The sequence below is a fragment of the Pezoporus flaviventris genome, unplaced genomic scaffold (assembly GCF_033815535.1).
Source record: "Pezoporus flaviventris isolate CSIRO_AGI_PZ_B2104156 unplaced genomic scaffold, CSIRO_AGI_Pfla_v1 ptg000035l, whole genome shotgun sequence".
NCBI lineage: Eukaryota > Metazoa > Chordata > Aves > Psittaciformes > Psittacidae > Pezoporus > Pezoporus flaviventris.
In genome coordinates this window covers 1,211,502-1,228,452 of record NW_026892583.1, presented here as the reverse complement: position 1 = coordinate 1,228,452, position 16,951 = coordinate 1,211,502, and the positions used below count along the sequence as shown (strand labels likewise).

Below are 16,951 nucleotides of genomic sequence, written 5' to 3'. Positions count from 1 at the left end.
CTCTCTTGACCACCACACAGCTCTACTCTGAACTTCCTCCAAATCAATTATTGTCAGTTCCATCCAAGAAATCTGGAATACAGCATTCCCCTTTGGCTGCAAGTTCTGGATTTATCCATTCCCATGCTGTCTTAGTCCAGTGACAAAGTGTTGCTCTGGGCTGCTTTATTTTCCTTGTGGTGTTAGTGTATGCTTGCCTGCCAAAAGCCATTCTAAATACACATACTTCAAATGGCCTTTAAAGGGCCTTGTGTGTTCGCATCTACATCAACCACCTGCAGTTTTGACATCATTTCTCATCCCATATGACCACAATTTCTTTGTTCTCCACAGCTGGTGTTAGATGCCTTTTGAATGTGTCTAACAACAAGTGTTCCCCTCTTGCAGCAGCACATGCGGTCTATTCCAAGTGATGTTCAGCCAACCTTTTATTAAGTCTGTAGACATCTATCCCTTCATTTTGTCACCTAAAGAGTTAAACCAGTAGCCAGCTACTCCTTTGACATTCTTGTGTCCTTCACAGTGCCAGCTTTATACCATCTGCTAACACTGCCAACATTACTGCAGTACTTTTTTCCTCCCAAAGATACAAGGCTGGATTTTGCATCCACTTATTGAATGGTACAATTGGATGGCCTGTGAAATCGTGTCAGATGTTCTTTACATAATCTCATCATGTATTACTGGAATGCAGCAAGCTGCTTGGTGAAGTTGGAAGGGAGTTGTTGGAAAAGTGAAGTTCTCTACTACAGGAAAAAAGCATTGATGCATTACTGGCAGAGGAAACATCAACTGCCTTTGAATTCCTCCTGTGAACTTTCAGTTTAGTATTTCCCATGCAAGTGCATTTTCTATCTCTTCTTGCATATATATGTATTCCACAATTAATTTTCCCCTTCATGGATGCATTCCTCTTTGGGTAATATCAGCATTAAGTTATCTCAAACACTTTTTGGTTTTCTATTTCTATATGTTTGCCTCTATCACATAACACTTCCTTCCAGCTACACAGTTGTTTTCTGCATACAATACCACCACGAGTGTAAAGTTTTCATCATAACCTCATGTGTCTGATATAATCCCTGTAGTACTCATCTCCAGATGACTTACTGTTTAATGGTTAACCTGAAGTAGGCAGCAAGACTATAAAACTACTAAAAATGACACTGGAGGTCTCTGAACTCCATACAATACCTTAAGCAGCTTTATAAGCTGGGGGAGAGGCAGTGATTACCTGCTCTTGTGGGGCCATCCTAGTCAGACCTGAGACTGCTTTGGGCATGTCTGTGCTCTTTCATCACTGGTGGTCCTCCCTCACTGTGCACAGTTGCCTTACTACAGCCACCAAAAAGAAAACCTCCAATTTTGAAGTTAAACTGCCAAGGAAAAACATTGTGTTCCTTTCTGGCAAATACAGTATTAAGCATTTTATTCTGTTCTTACCAAGCAGTATTTTATAATACCTTATTAATTTATTTTTCTCATGGTTTAAGTCTTTAAGCAACAAAGTGAAGCAGAACTGACTGTGTTCAGGGCTGGTGATCTGTGGGATTAATGGAATGTGTTCTGCAGTAGCAGGAAAATAACTGATCTTTTATTCCTAATTTAGAAATATATGTATCTTTAAAAGCTAATACATATTTGTACACTTACAGTCTTCTCTTTGTTAGTGAAATCTAGCTATTGAGCTGCTCACTGCTGAACACTATTTCCACCTTAGTTGTTGGCTCTTTAAAATGGGTATATTAGAATGGTTATTTGTAACCAGTTGTCTGGCATTTCCTTCCTTCTTCCCTCCCCTCTTTTCATCTGTGGGCAGCACATTTAATTAGGGTGAAGTATTGGGAAGCTCTTAGAGCTGTAGGAATTTATTAACATGCTGGTGGAGAAATACTGTCTATTGATAAAACAGTTCCTAGTAGATTTATTACTTCATTGATTATTTGTAATACTTAGTTATCAATGTAACATAAGGATTCTAAGTATGCAGGCATGTCTAAAAGCTGAATTCTGCACATCCATTTTTGTGCCAGTAGCAAAGGAAACTACTAATGTGTCAGTAACCCCTTTGAAAGATATCTTGTGTGGTAGTTTTTAATATCTAGCTTTGAAATATTTTATCATCTTAGGTCTATTCAGTACAGTTCTGAAGGCAGGGAGATCTTGTTTGGTTTAAATTGTGAGAAAGTGATAAATTCATGTAGGATCTTGAATCTGTTGTGTTGCTGCTTATCTGCCTAATTCTACACTTGCAAGCATGAATAAAAAGCCTAAGACAGTAAAACCTGTCCAAATTAAAGTCCTGAGGAGAGTGAGTAGAGACTCAACCATACCCAAGGCACCTTAAATATGTTCTTTTCCAGACTTTATCTGTTTTTTTTGGAACAGATGTACCCAGGCAATGATGTGTGCTTATACCCACAACACTAGTTTTTGTCTTTTGGTTTATCAGACAATTTTGGCAGCTATTTATAGGGTTCTTGTGAGCTTCCATTGTTTCTGTAAGTTGAATTGTCAATATCAAGCTTCAGCCTCTTCTGTGTCAGAATAACAAAGGAAATGGTGTCATCAAAGGAGATGAAAGCTCAGTTTCAGTACACAGCCTTTCAGAATACAATTGCCAAAGCATGGATCTCTGAATGTAATGGATGTCTGAAGTGGTGCCTGACAGGCTCGCTGTTGCACGTTGAAATTTGCCACGTGGATGGTTACTGTCCCACTTTCCAGCCTCAGCAGCCTGATGGACATTACCTTTCTGGTGGCATGAGTATTTGATGTACTCGTGGCTTTCCACAGGTTTCAGATCTGCATGTTGAATACAAATGACTTCAGTTTGAACAGAAATTTGCAGTAATTGAGAATCTCACAAACAAGTCTGACATCTCCCCTGTGTGTTGGCAGTGTTGGTTGGTTAGAGTGGCAGTACCAGTTTCTGAAAGGCAGGATCATGAGATTTCTTATCCAGTTCAGTTTATATCACTACATAGTCCTTGAACATGTGCTGTGGCTGCTTTACTGGGTATATCATATAAGGCTGAGAAAGAAAGAAAGCTGACTGTTGGAAAGAAGGTAGTAAATTGTATGCAGTGTTTAAATTGTAACATCTATTTACTAGTTTCTGTTTATTACTAATAACTGTTCCTGTAATTGTAGGCATGAGTTGCTAGAGGAAGCCAGAAGACAAGGTTTGCCTTTTGCTCAGTGGGATGGGCCTACTGTGGTAGTGTGGTTGGAGGTAAGTGGTCCCTCCAAAAGAAATAAACACAAAATCAAAAACCTCAATGTACACACTTCTAAAGAACATAAGGTTTTGGAGCCAGGAATGTTTTCCAGATCCTTACTTCCTTTATTTATGTTCCAGCTGTGGGTTGGGATGCCAGCCTGGTATGTGGCTGCTTGCCGAGCAAATGTGAAAAGCGGTGCTATCATGTCAGCCTTGTCTGATACAGAAATACAGCGTGAAATTGGAATTAGTAACCCTCTGCACAGACTGAAGCTGAGGCTGGCCATTCAAGAAATCATGTCACTAACAAGTCCGTCTGCTCCTCCCACCTCAAGGACGGTAAGGAATGTGATCCAGCTTTACACATGTCGTAAAACCATGGAGTTTCCAAGAATTCTACTGAAAACATGTAACTGAAAGGATTTGAACTTCAAATACGAATTTCAGGAAACATAAAATTGTAGGGGAGCACATTATTTACATTTAGGATGTTTATTTTTCATGGATATCAAAGGAATAACTACATTTTCTTAAGGAAAAGAGGAATTTTTATCAATGTAAGTATGTAATCCAAAACACTTAGAGTGCACATTATTTGCCTTATCTCTTGGCCTCAGAAGAATTTATAATACAGATGAAATATATATATGCATCCAGAAATTAGTAAACTAGTTGGAGGCTCTTTTAATCCATGAGTAACAAGGCCATTAACTCCAAATGACGATTCAGGCCACAGAAACTAGGAGTCCACCTAACTCTCTATGCTATAGTAAATTTAGACACTTAGCATGAATTTCCTGTCAGTCTAAAGTTACTTCTCTGGTTCCTGGGATAACATACTGGACCACAAAGGTGTTTTTCAGATTAGAGCACAGTCAAGTGTTTGTCCATTAATTACATTAGTGTAAGCTATTTATCACCTTCAGTGTTAATATCTTTGAAGAAAAGTGATCTATGTTAATAGGCTTTTGTTCCATGCCGTTGCTTTCAATAGATATATACCTTTACTTAAGACTTAGAAACCATTGCTTTTACCCATGCCTGCTCCTTCGTGTACCGATTGCTTATATGTTCTGCAACCTCTCCTCTTTGTTACTGCTTTCCTTTCACTGGATGGGATTGATTCCCTGTGGGGTCATATTAGACCACGGGAAATGTCTGGGTAACACATGAAGAAATGGAAAATCTTACAGCCACCCAACAAACGGTTAGTTTATGGTGTTGCCACTTCTTTTCTTAGAGTGCTTTTCCCACTTTTTGAACACTTGAATCAAGTGCCTTTTGGTCTTCTTTTTTCTTTCTCTCTTTACTGAATGCATTAAAATTCCGGGTCATTGCTTCTTCTAATGACTAACCTTATAACCTGCATCTTGATAGTTTTTTCCAGAAGAAGGAAAAAAATCAGCATTGATAAGATCATAAACAACACCGTAAAATGAAGCTCTGATTTGATTTCTAGAAAGTTGAATCACTTGTGCAGAAATCTCTTCTCTCCACAAAACTTTAATCAGTAGATGGGTTTTGCAATTCTTACATGAAAATGAGTGCCATATATATATATTTACAGTGCATGATGCTTGCTTTATCTGGATGTTTTGGAATGCAGTAGACTTAGTTTTGCAGTGCACCTTTAACTTGGATCTCTGTACTAAACTTAAATACTAATATGTATGTGTTCTTTTGCTTTTCTAACCACGTAACAGGAAGATGAGGAGGGAAGCTGGGCTCAGGTTGGAAACTTTATGTAATATTACAGATTATATGTGAACTGTCATGATAATTAAAGCATGAAAGAATCAGTTTTTCTTTTATAGCAGTTTTGTTTAGTGATTTGGTGTGGCTTGGGAATTGGGATGGGGGAAACTACAGGCTTATCTCTGTATAAGATGTACTTGGAAGAGGCACTTTTATATTGATTTCAATATTTTAATGTTTTCTAGAACTTGCAATATTTGGTGGTTCATCCTTTAAACTCTGTAAAATACTTTGTTACATAGTACATCATAAAAAGCTGTGCATAAGGGTTTTTAATAATAGGATTGTTAGAGGGAAGAATATTCTGAAGTCTTATAATTAGCTTTCCAAAATATTTATCTAGCTTATGAATTACCAAAACCTAGTTATTCTTTCTTGTTGTATTCCATGTATTGAGCATGCAAGATCAGGTTTTAAAATGACTTCATAACATAAAACATGGAAAGTTTTGTTGTGAGTACTTCTGTCTTCCCAGAGCTCTAACAGGAATATCTGCTCTGTACAGAATGTCCCGGCTCAACACAGCCACCGTTATAGGTGTGCTACAAGACATACTGAACCTACATAGTTAAGCAGATTTCTGTGCACTAATTGTGTAATCCTCCTTGATTAATTGTTTTCCCATAAAGCAGTGACAAATCCTAATTGTATTGTCGGGCATTAATATAGTTGAGTGTTTTGTACAGGGGTATAAACAAAACACAGGATTTGCCTGTGACCCATATCTTTGGTATAGTATAGTCTCCTCTTGCTTGGCTGCTCTCCAGCTTAAACCTGTTTAAGTCCCATTAACTACATCTCATACTCATTTGCAGATTGTTAATGATAAATATCATAGCTTGATTACCTGTTACAAGAGTAACACACACTTTCAGCCTGCTACCTAGTGATGGCTTGGAGAAATGCATTTCTATGTGGCCTTGTTCCTTTCCAGAAGATGCTTCCTCTAGAGGAGAAATAAAGCTTTTGACTTCTAATTGCACAGTAAAAATGAATTATTACCTTTTAAATTCTGGGCAAAAAAGGAGCTGCTGGGTTTTGTTGCTCCAGGAAAGATTAGATGCATAGTAACAAACTTATTTTTAGAGGTTTTCCCAGAAAATGCCTGGTGATTTGCAGGTCAAAAATGCAGTGAGATAAATATATATATATATTTTTACTTATTATTTTTAGGATAAGGAGCAGGATTTAGAATCGCCTGTTCTTCAGCAGTGGCTTATTATCAGTTTCTGAAAATAAAACCCCCCAACAATTATTTTCTTTTGATCCCTTGCATTTATATGGTAATGTGACAAATAAGATACCCTCTCCCTCCTCCCGTTTTCAAGAGACACTATTTTCAGCATCTAAAAGTGAAGTGCTGGGACTCTTGCTATCAAAATGGGGTAGATTAGTCTATTTTTATTAGTTTTTGCATATTCATGCTCTTCAACATGAAATTTAAGGCAGTTTTACTTGATCTGAGTATCTAAATTTGCTTTTCTTCATCAGAATAACTTCTTCAGACAATATGTTTTGCTTTGCATACCTTTACAAGCTAAGAATTAAATACGCATAGTTTAACTCTTATTTCTTTCAAGTTTTATGACAAAGCTTTTCTCTTTTACCTCTCATTTTAATAAGCTTTTTCCTTCATTTCTTAAAAATAGACGTTAGCATATGGTGATATGAACCATGAGTGGATTGGCAACGAATGGCTCCCTAGTCTGGGGCTCCCTCAGTATCGCAGCTATTTCATGGAGTGTCTTGTTGATGCTCGAATGCTGGATCACTTAACTAAAAAAGATCTGCGTGGGCAGCTTAAAATGGTGGACAGCTTTCACAGGTCAGTAGGTTTAAACTGGTGGCTTAACTTACAGTAAATGTTTCCCTTATCTCTAAATGCTTTCTTTGTTTCCTTTTCTGAACAGAAACAGTTTTCAGTGTGGAATTATGTGCCTACGAAGATTGAATTATGATCGGAAAGAACTTGAAAGGAAAAGAGAAGAAAGCCAGAAGGAAATCAAGGGTTCGTGCATTGACCTTGGTCTGATTCTAATGTGTTTTCACTGGTCTGCTTCAAAAATCTATGTATAAAATATCAAGTCCTAAACACAGGAGATGGGTCTGGATGCAGGCCCCAAGCAGTGGATCATGAAACACATTGCTAAATCCCTTGTGCAGAGAGATGCTACAAATGCGGGCATTTTTTAAACTCTCACTGCCCTGAAGCTTGAAACAAAACTAAATGTTTTAGGAAAATGAGGGGTTTGAAAACGTTTTTGTTGTTTTTCCTTTTGTGTGAGTGTTTTTGGGTCTTTTTATTGCTGCTTGTGGCTGCTGATTTCTATTACCCAGCACTTGGAAAAGGTACTGAGGTGATGTAGGTGTTTATAACTTCCAGATTCAGGATTATTATGGAAGAAGAAAAAGTAGGATGGGAATTCACATTATTTTGTAAGACTTCCCATAGAAATTCTGCCCCCTGCCTAGTACCAGCACACTCTTCTGACATCTTAAACATTAGGTTACCTTGTACCCAATTTGCCTAGAAGGCCCTGTGCCTGCTCTTCCCCATTCCTTTTAAAGTGCTGGTACCTTTTGGTAGTTATTCTACTAATTGTGCCGGACAATGTTGCCAAGAGTCACAACTAACTGGCATGAAACAAGCCTGTGTTGTGGCTGGTAGGCCTTTTTTAGCCTCCTAAATGGTATGACTGCATTTATTGCCCATGGGGAATTGCTCCTTGGAACATGTAACTCTTAAATTCCTCCTGGGAATTGCTTGGGGAAGATGCTAGTTCACGCAAGCCAGAAACATGCGAAGGATCATTACAGCAGTTCAGTTGGTATAGGCATTCCTGAGTAGTGTAAAAAGACCCTACTTGTAAGGACATATTTGTTGTTTGACATTTGGGCTGAACCTGTAAATGCTGCTTTGTAATGTTTTATCCTTTAAAAAAATCAAAAGATGATTGCTGAACTGTTACAGTATAAAATGCCTTCCAGCAAACTTCCAATATATTTAGTTGCCACTTACAATTTATGATTGTGGAAAAGTATAGTAGTATGCATTAGTAAATTGAACACCTCCATAACTTAAAGGTAGATTAGATTATATTATAAAACTAATAAATAATGAAGCTTTAAACAGTAATAACTAAAGCTCTCTGTTCAAACCCAGTATTGAAGTGCATGAGAAACTGCTATAAGATTTTTCTTTTGAGCAGTATAATTTTTAGTCTGCCTTGGGTGACATCCAAGTGCCTAAGTGGCTGTATAAATAGGAGATCCTGTGTTCACCATCTGCATGAGTGCTATGCCCAGCTGAACTTCTCGTAACTGTGACTAGCCTCTGTCTAGGCAGAGGAGATTGAATGGAGGCTGTTCCTTCTGGGTGCAAGGAAAACTACTGTATAGAAAGAATCATAGAATGGTTTGGGTTGGTAGGCACTTTAAAGCTCATCCAGATCCAACCACCTACCATGGGCAGGCACACCTTCTACTAGACCAGGTTGTTTCAAGCCCTGTCTAGCCTGGCATTGAACACTGCGAGGGATGGGGCAGCCACAGCTTCTCTGGGCACCCTGTGCCAGCGCCTCAGCACCCTCACAGGCAAGAACTTTGTAATTATCTAATCTAAATCTTTGCTCTTTCAGTTTAAAGCCATTCCCCTCTGTCCTATCACTGCATGCCCTTGTAAGAAGTCCCTCTCCAGATTTCTTGTAAGCTTCTTTTAGGTATTGGAAGACTGTTATAATGATCTGAGTCGTGGAGTCTAAGCATGAAGTTTGGTTGCCAATTCAGAGCACTTTGGGCACACCAAAAAAGGCAGGGGCAGATTAGATCACAACATAAATAACAAAATTCCTTAGGGACTACTGCTTAACAGCACTTAGGACTAGCTGTGTGTGTATGAAAATCAATCCCAACATGAGCATAGAGATCAGGAAAGGATTGTGGGGTTTTTGTTCAGGGAATTGTATTCTATGGTTCTATGCTTATAATTTGGGTAACTCTTTTTTTTTTCCTCCATAGATGTCCTTGTCTGGAGCAATGAAAGAATGATCCATTGGGTCGTGTCCATTGGTCTTAAAGAATACGCAAATAACCTTGTAGAGAGTGGAGTTCATGGTGCTCTTGTGGCCTTAGATGAATCATTCGATTACAATGCATTAGCTCTCCTATTACAAATACCCACACAAAATACACAGGTAAGCAGGAAGTAGTTACTTCATGGCTGATAGGATTTTTGTCCTCTCTGTCAGGTTAAAAATGGAACTGAGTAGGGTTTTTTTGCTTAGCTGAGGGCATGTCTTTCTATTCCCAGCTCTGGGAACTTTAGAAATGGAAAGTTACCCATTATCCTGTAAGATAAAAACAAAGGACTGCGCTTTTCTGACTGTTTCCTAAGTGTTAATAACAATTCTGGTTGATAAATTTCCTTTAACAGAAGGTACTGTTTGAATATTTTCCCTGTAGCCTATTGTCACATTAGTGTAAAACTCATCAGTTTTGTTGTTTGCTGGTTTTTTTGTTCTGAAATAAGGAAGTTTGAACCAGAAATCATGAACTTTGTCCCGACTAAGAGAAGGGAGAGAGCTGTTTAAGCCTTCCTTAAATTTTTAATAAGTTACAAATTAAATGGTAACTTTTCAAGAACTGAGTATGTTTGTTAAACTGATAAGGTATTAAACAATGTGGGTTGTAGGAAGTTTTAAGAATTACTATAGGCTACTAATTACTATACTTTGGGAATTTATTTCCATTTCTTTTTAATACTGTAAACTTCAGGCTCGTGCTGTTCTGGAGAGGGAATTTAATAACCTTCTTGCTGTGGGCACTGACAGAAGACTTGATGAAGTAAGTTACTTGAGCTGTTGACCTGTTTTATGGTCCTGAGATCTTTATCAGAACTGCTAAGTGAAAGAATGCAGCTTGAACCTCTTTAAGCTATTGACAAAGGAGTAACAGAAACCATAACTTGTAATTCTTTGAGAGTTTCTGAATGTGTCAGGTTTTGTGTATTTAGGTAAGATGAATTTAAATATGACACTATTGAGACTTGCTTACAAGGTTAATAACTAGTAGGAACACTTTGGGCTGAATCCTCTTTCTGTCTAAAATGTGGTAAAACTAGTGACCAATGATGCAGGTGGACAAGTTATAACAAACTAGGTGTGCGACTTTTTTCTAGACCCTGTGAACCCATAGGCTAAAAGAGAGGGTGTTACATCTTTAACCTTTTCAGTTATCAATGCTGTAACTCCATGAACAGTTACAAGCTGGTGTTAATTCCCAAGAGAACCTTAATTCTCTGCTGCCTCTCCTCTGGCTGTCTTGTTCTAAAGGGAGTTTGTGGTAGCACATGTAGGCAGAAGTGATTCAGATTAAGTGGCAAAACCCTAATGTGATTAACCAGATCAGGAACCAGACCATGTTATCTCAAACATACGTGCAAGTATGAGGAAGAAGACAGGGAAAGAGTGTAAGTGCTGGCATGAATGGCTTTTAGATCAAGTGAGGTGAAGCATACTCCAGTATGTTTATGAAGGAGGCTTCTAGGACAGACCTTAATTAGTTTTGTGTTCATCTTTTGCCAAATGGATTTGTTGTTGGCCTTCTGTAGCACATCCTGACAGCCCTGTTCTCAGCACGCATCTCTAGAGATGTAGCTTTTATTAATAACATCATGAGAAAGCAGCTTAATAGTTTTCTAAGGTACTTTTCCTTAAGTGATTTCAAACTGCAAGAGAAGGAGCTTTGAGGGAATATATGTTTGCTCTGCTCTAGCATCATAGGGTGGTTTGATCACAGCAATCTCTTTAAATAATGTGGATACTTCTCTCTGTGTTCTACAAGGAGATAAAATTGGGTAAAATGCCATTCAAAGCATTGAGGTGTTTCTAAAGGTGAAGTTGGCAAATGGAGATGCATGATGGGTATATTTGCATTGACACAATACCTTCCCTCTGAAAGACACCTTTTGGAAGTGGGACTTAGTGTTTTATTTAGTAAGTGCTCTATTATATTTCTGATGTGGAATATTACTTCAAAGATGCAGAAGCATTAATGAGCAGAAAATGCACTTGGGTGATTACATGTTAACTTTACCCAAGTGCTTAAGCAGAAGACTTCAGAGCAATATAATATTTATTACACTTCCTTATTCCCCCCCCCCCCCCCCAGTATCACTTCCTGCTGTCTGTGGCATGAGAAAGCACAACAGTGGTGTCATTATTCCTGTAAGTCAGAATTGAAGGTTAAAAGTAATTGTTCAGATTAAGCCTCTATTTGTTAGTGTTCCCAAAGCAGCTTTTACGATCTGTTCCACTCCTCATATCCCCAAAGAATGAGTGATGTGACACTTAGGAATAACTGCAAATCATGACATGCAAACATTTGAAGTACAAAAGGTTTTCCTCAGTGTGCTAGGCCCATGAATTTCCATAGTTTTTGAGCTGAAGAGCCTACACTCTAGCAAATGAACACAAATTGGTGCAAATTAAGAGCTCTGCTGCTGTTACACCTGAACTGTTAGCTCACTCACATTAGCTCAGTCAGTGGTCATACATGTACTTAAGATTGTCATTAGTCCTTTTAATGTCAGTAACAATGCTACTTTTTTGAATCACTGATGATGTTTATCAATGTAACAGGATGATGATAAGAGCTTTAGGAGAGCACCTTCATGGAGAAAGAAGTTTAGACCAAAGGACATAAGAGGTTTAGCTGCTGGATCAGCAGAGACTCTTCCTGCAAATTTCAGAGTTACAACCTCAATGTCTTCACCCTCTATGCAGCCAAAGAAGATGCAGATTGATGGTATTGATTTTGTATTATTTTAAGCATGATGCAGTTTTTTTTTTTGCTTGAGATTACAGGGGAGTTAAGTTCAAATGACCTTTTTGCTGCATAAAAGCATCTGCCTTGTGCATGGTTGTATATATAACATTATGTTTAACCACAGGGTGCTTTATCATTTCAGGAAGTTCTACTAATTGTGGAGTTTCTTTTTGACTTCATTGGAATAATAAAATGAGAATTATAGTTAAAAAGATATTTATTTTAAACTAGGAAAATAAAATGACATTTTAGTAGAAGTCTTTTAATAATGTGATGTGTAGTTTCCTCAGTAGCAGCAATTAGACCAGTGTTAAGTCCCACTCCTGAAGTGCAATAAAACGTGTTCAACAGGGATGTGACTAAACTCTCTTGGATAACTTTGAGGTTATTAAGACTTGAGTCCCCTGCAGTGGACACTTAAGTGCTGATCATACTTGAAGCCACTACTTCCTTTGTTGCTGTGTACTTAGTGATCTGTATATGTGCCTGTGCAGAGATACATATTAAACCCCCCCCAAAAACCCAGCAGGAGGTGGAAGTTGATCAACGGTCACATGAGGTATCTTGTCTGTTTAAAAACAGTCTCTTTAGTACCATGAGAATAAACTTTTACATGAACTTGCTTTACAAAACACAAGTAAAAATAAATGGAAAATGAGTTTAATTGAAACAGGGTAAGAATTTCAGCGTAACCTGAGACTTGTCTTAGGTTCTGAAAACTCTGTAAGTAAAGCTCAAAGAAGCAACCTGTGCATCTGATGTTACTCTCCTAAAATGTGAGATGTTTTAAATTAGCACTATCAATAGCACAAAATGTTTTCCAGAATTTGTGGAAAATGCTGTAAATGAAAATAAGTGAAGTCTTTACCATCTAAAACCCTTGTCTTCCATAAGATATCAAAAAAGCAAACCAGCAAAATATATAAACTATATAAAGTAGAAAATAAATCACTTGTAGAATTACCTTTGCCAGGTTTTGTATGCTAGCTGGCAGGCAGACGTGTTTAGAATTCCTTTTGTTACCCACTGAACTACAAGTGGTTAACACGGGAACTGTAAAATACATTCTGCTTTCCTAACTTGTAACCTTAGTGCGTACCATAGCTGTAATCACATTGCTGTGATGGGTTGTTTTTGAAAACTAACATGCATGCTGTGTTCTGCATGTCTTCCCGTGCTTCTGGAAATAGGCAGTGTATCAGGAACACAAAGATTGGATTCTGCTACAGTAAGGACCTACTCCTGTTAAAGCCTTCTCCTGGTGAGTAAAGTTGATAGGTATCATGGTAATAAACCAGCTGTTTATGAAATAAAATGTCAGGTATTTTAATACAGTGAATTTACACACTTCAAACTGGTTTCAAGTTTTCCACATAGATTATGTTGAAAACTTGTAGCTTATTTGGTACAAGGAGAACTATGAGTGCTTAAATATTTACTTTTGTAAACATATTATTTTGAGGGGTTTTTTGAACAGCTTCAGAAAGGACCCATGACAAATAGCTATATAGAAAGTGTTGAAAGCAAAGATTGGGTGGAACAGCTTGTGAAAGTGGGGAGGAGGGAAGGGAACTAAATTAGGCATATAAAGGAAAGAATTTCTTGTGTGACACTGCAGTTGAGATTACTGATCTTTTAGAGTCCTTGGTCAAAGTTACCCCGCTACAACATATTTCAGTACTGAATTGTTATAGGGGTAATTCCATAGTTACCTAATTCTTGGATTCACTGTGGTTGCTTAGGCTGGCTGGTTGGATTTAGCTACCTGCAGCCTGAATTTGGGTACCTGTGAGCAGTGCTGACACTAAGGAGCTTGATAACACAAGGGTGTTGTAGCACAAAATATATGTATTTTGGCTTATGAAAGATACATATTACTCCAGGATTTGATACAGCATCTCTGCTGTATTTTCTCCTAGAACAGTATTTCTCTCATTTTGCAAAGAAAAAACTATATATTTTTTTATACTATATTGGATATTTTAAAAAGTTAAAATCTTGCCCTCATTAGTTGGTATTTTCCATGAGCTATAAATTGCCTGTCTCTTCTGCTTACAGCTTCTTTCCTTTCCTCTCACCAGTAATATCTCTACTGAAGTACACAAGTTCTGAACCTTTTTGCATATACAAGTTTAGCTCTAAAGGGCTCTTACGTATGAAGTGTTGAGAAGGGAAACTCTTGCACATAGCAGCTGGAATCATGTGGCTCTGTCAGTTCATAATCTCATCTCAAGAGGCTATGTTAAATTTCTTTTAGTTTCAAGCACTGAAGTTTGAAGTCTTTCCCTCCCCCAAATTGTCCCCAGTGTTACAGGATTTTCTACAGTCAGATGACCTAGGATAAAAATCTAGGGAGACGAAATACTTGACCTCAAGTGGTTTACTTTTGCATTGCAACTGAAGGTATCAGAAGGCCGTAAGACTGTATTCATCATGGCATGGCAGTAATTCAGTGCATGTCTGCTACACTGCAGAGCTGTTTGTGACAAACTTGGAATGAAATGTGTTAAAAAACCTGCTAATGGATTATTTTGTGTTCTTTTTGTGTGTTTTTTGTTTCTTTTTTGCAGTTTACCCACACTATTTCTACCGGTGATATGCAGCATTTTGAACATTTGGAACCCTTAACCTGTTAATACTTGTTAAATGGACACTTTGAGATATTTTATTACAGAGTTTTTAATTAGCAAATAAATTCATGAGTACTATAGAGAAAATATTTTAGAATCTAAATGTTTCTTATATTTATGTGACTTCTCATTTATATAGTTACTTACTTTTTTCTGTTTCTATTCAGTCTACAAATCAAATCATTGCTGATTTTTTTTTTTATTCTAAGTTTAGTCTTTCCAACTGAATGTACTGTAACGCTTGTATGTATATGCCCCTATAAGTAATATAGGGTTTTTGTAAATTATGCAGTTACTGTAATTATCATTGTTTTTTAATAATGAAACTGAAGGTGAAAAGGATTTTCATACCTTTGTAAAAGTACCATGACACCAAGCAGTATATATTTTGTCTTTTTGAACTGTTAGCTTAGCTCTGAAAACAAGTCCAGCTTTTTTTTCAGGTAAGCCTATGTTGTCGTTGGAGGTATGGTACATGATGGTTCTTCTTTCAGAACTGTACCTTTCCACAAAGAGGATTTGTCAAGTAGTGGAAATCTGTCTTTATTTAAAATGTAACTTGTTTTTAAAGCTGGGAGGAACTATAACACTACGGAACACATTTTAGAAGTGACTGACTTGGTCATAACACTCTCTGCTGTACTTGTGTAGCGTATCTTCACGGTGACTGAAGACAAGCCATAAACCAAGGACTCTTTGTTTTTATTTTTCCTTAACTGAGGAAGATGATAGACTTCATCATAATTTCTGGTCGTAATCCACAGGCCACAGAGAGTTTCTGTCCTAGATCTTTTTGATTTAAAACACTTGTGAAAAGATGCTCTTGACACTAGTTTTAATGGACCAATAATTGAAGCACTGCAGCTTCATGTCAGTGAGTAGTGAAAGATGAAGGTACAAGGGGCTGAAAACTAAAGCAGTGCAACTTCTAATAAAGGCCTTACTTTTTCTTATGTAAGTCATCATTTGTGTTTTGTAAACTTCTGAAGAGTTGTCTGGACTTTAATTTTGATGGCTGTAGCCATTTTGGACCGTGTTAAGTAGAAAATGTATCCAACACTTGTAAATGGCATATTAAAAAGCCAGCAAGAATCTGTTCAGATGGTGCATTATTTATTATGCAACAGTATATATAGCATGTCTTTTATTCTTGTTTGTTTTCCACTTTTAACTTGCTTGTAAAACTGAAATCCATTGTTACTGTTCTGTTTTTTCTATTAATCTTTTGTGTATTTTCAGATTATGTAACAATATGTACAGTCTACTTTTGAACTATTTTTATCACAGTATTATTTATTGCTTTCTTTCAATAAAGTACTGATGCATTTTCCACTGCCAATAAAACACTATTGAAAAGCTAAGATCTAATTGTATGCAGGCAGATACTTTTTCAGTGAGTGGATATTGTCAATAAAGCATCTTAATGATTGTTTGCTGCCCTGTAGATCTTGTTTCTCTCCAGCAGAGAAATGTTCCATTAGATGTGACATTTTCTTTGGAATTGTTTAAGCTCGTGTGTTAATCACTTTCTGAAAACCACTTTTCCAAAGAAAACTGCTTTGTTGCCTACTTCTACTTGTTAGTTAGAGCTATGATTTACTATTAAAGCTATCACACAACTTCAGTGTGTTCAGGTCCACATGATGAAGATTAAAGTACTGTCCTATATAGGAGCAACAGTTGCTTTGTTAATAAAATGAGATTATGACCATAGTGTTATTGGGGGAGAAACATAGGAGTCAAGGGAACCGGTACAAAATTGGGTCATAATAGGGCTGCTTATGTCAATTTTAATATATTTGTAAACCATTTCTTGCATAGAAAAGAAGACAGAAGGATAAAGTCACAGGATAATGGAAACAGTAGAGAAGCATATTTCATTATGTCCTCTAGATCAACAGCAGGATGTGGAATGCATGGAATGGCGAAACATTGTGATTGATGCTTTAAACATTGTTCGATAACCATCTCTGTTTGTCTAGCTTGTCTGTATGAGTTGCTATCTATCTGATCATTTGCAGTCGCTTTTTATATTCTCAGAGAATCTATCTTTCTAGAAAAAGCTAAAATGAAACTGCAGAAGGAGATCCTGACTTGCTGTTAAGAAAAAGATTGCATAGACGTTTCTGGTCACTGATGTGATAGTAGGTGTTCGAAGTCATGTATTGTTGCTTCTCGGGAGTGAAAACGATGCGGAATAGACTTGTAAAATGTGAAAAGCAAATATGTTTATTATTTTAAGGCTGTAAAACCTTAACTGTTATGGAACAATGGAATTGATATGAGAGCTAGAATAAATGAGTGAAATAGAAAAGCTTTCACGAACTGGCAAAATGGTGTGTTGACTTCCTTCTGAATTATACAGCAAAGTTTTATCTAAAGAGAAATCTGGAAAACCACTTCTGGCTCAGTTTTAATAAACTCCCCTCCCTCCTGGAAAGAGAAACATGCAAATGCATGTGTAGAAGGCATATGGGTGTGTTACAGTAATGTTTAAATAAAGGTTGGTTAAATATAA

At 37.2% G+C, this 16,951-nt stretch overlaps 1 protein-coding gene across 12 annotated transcripts in view; it reads left to right on the top strand.

The window, feature by feature from the left end:
• Positions 1-16,767, top strand: part of PPFIA1 (PTPRF interacting protein alpha 1) — a 97,457-nt gene extending 80,690 nt beyond the window's left edge. For 4 of the 12 annotated variants that reach the window (XM_061462142.1, XM_061462141.1, XM_061462146.1 and 1 more), the window contains 11 exons: positions 3,154-3,235; positions 3,362-3,562; positions 4,368-4,430; positions 4,927-4,953; positions 6,628-6,803; positions 6,889-6,986; positions 8,996-9,171; positions 9,752-9,820; positions 11,617-11,782; positions 12,994-13,064; positions 14,374-16,767. In XM_061462142.1, coding sequence (XP_061318126.1) covers positions 3,154-3,235; positions 3,362-3,562; positions 4,368-4,430; positions 4,927-4,953; positions 6,628-6,803; positions 6,889-6,986; positions 8,996-9,171; positions 9,752-9,820; positions 11,617-11,782; positions 12,994-13,052 — 1,117 coding nt within the window. In that variant the 3' untranslated portion in view covers positions 13,053-13,064; positions 14,374-16,767. The remainder of the gene's footprint in view (positions 1-3,153; positions 3,236-3,361; positions 3,563-4,367; positions 4,431-4,926; positions 4,954-6,627; positions 6,804-6,888; positions 6,987-8,995; positions 9,172-9,751; positions 9,821-11,616; positions 11,783-12,993; positions 13,065-14,373) is intronic. The other 8 variants (XM_061462149.1, XM_061462148.1, XM_061462151.1 and 5 more) reach the window with 4 other exon arrangements.
• The last annotated feature ends 184 nt before the right edge of the window (positions 16,768-16,951 follow it).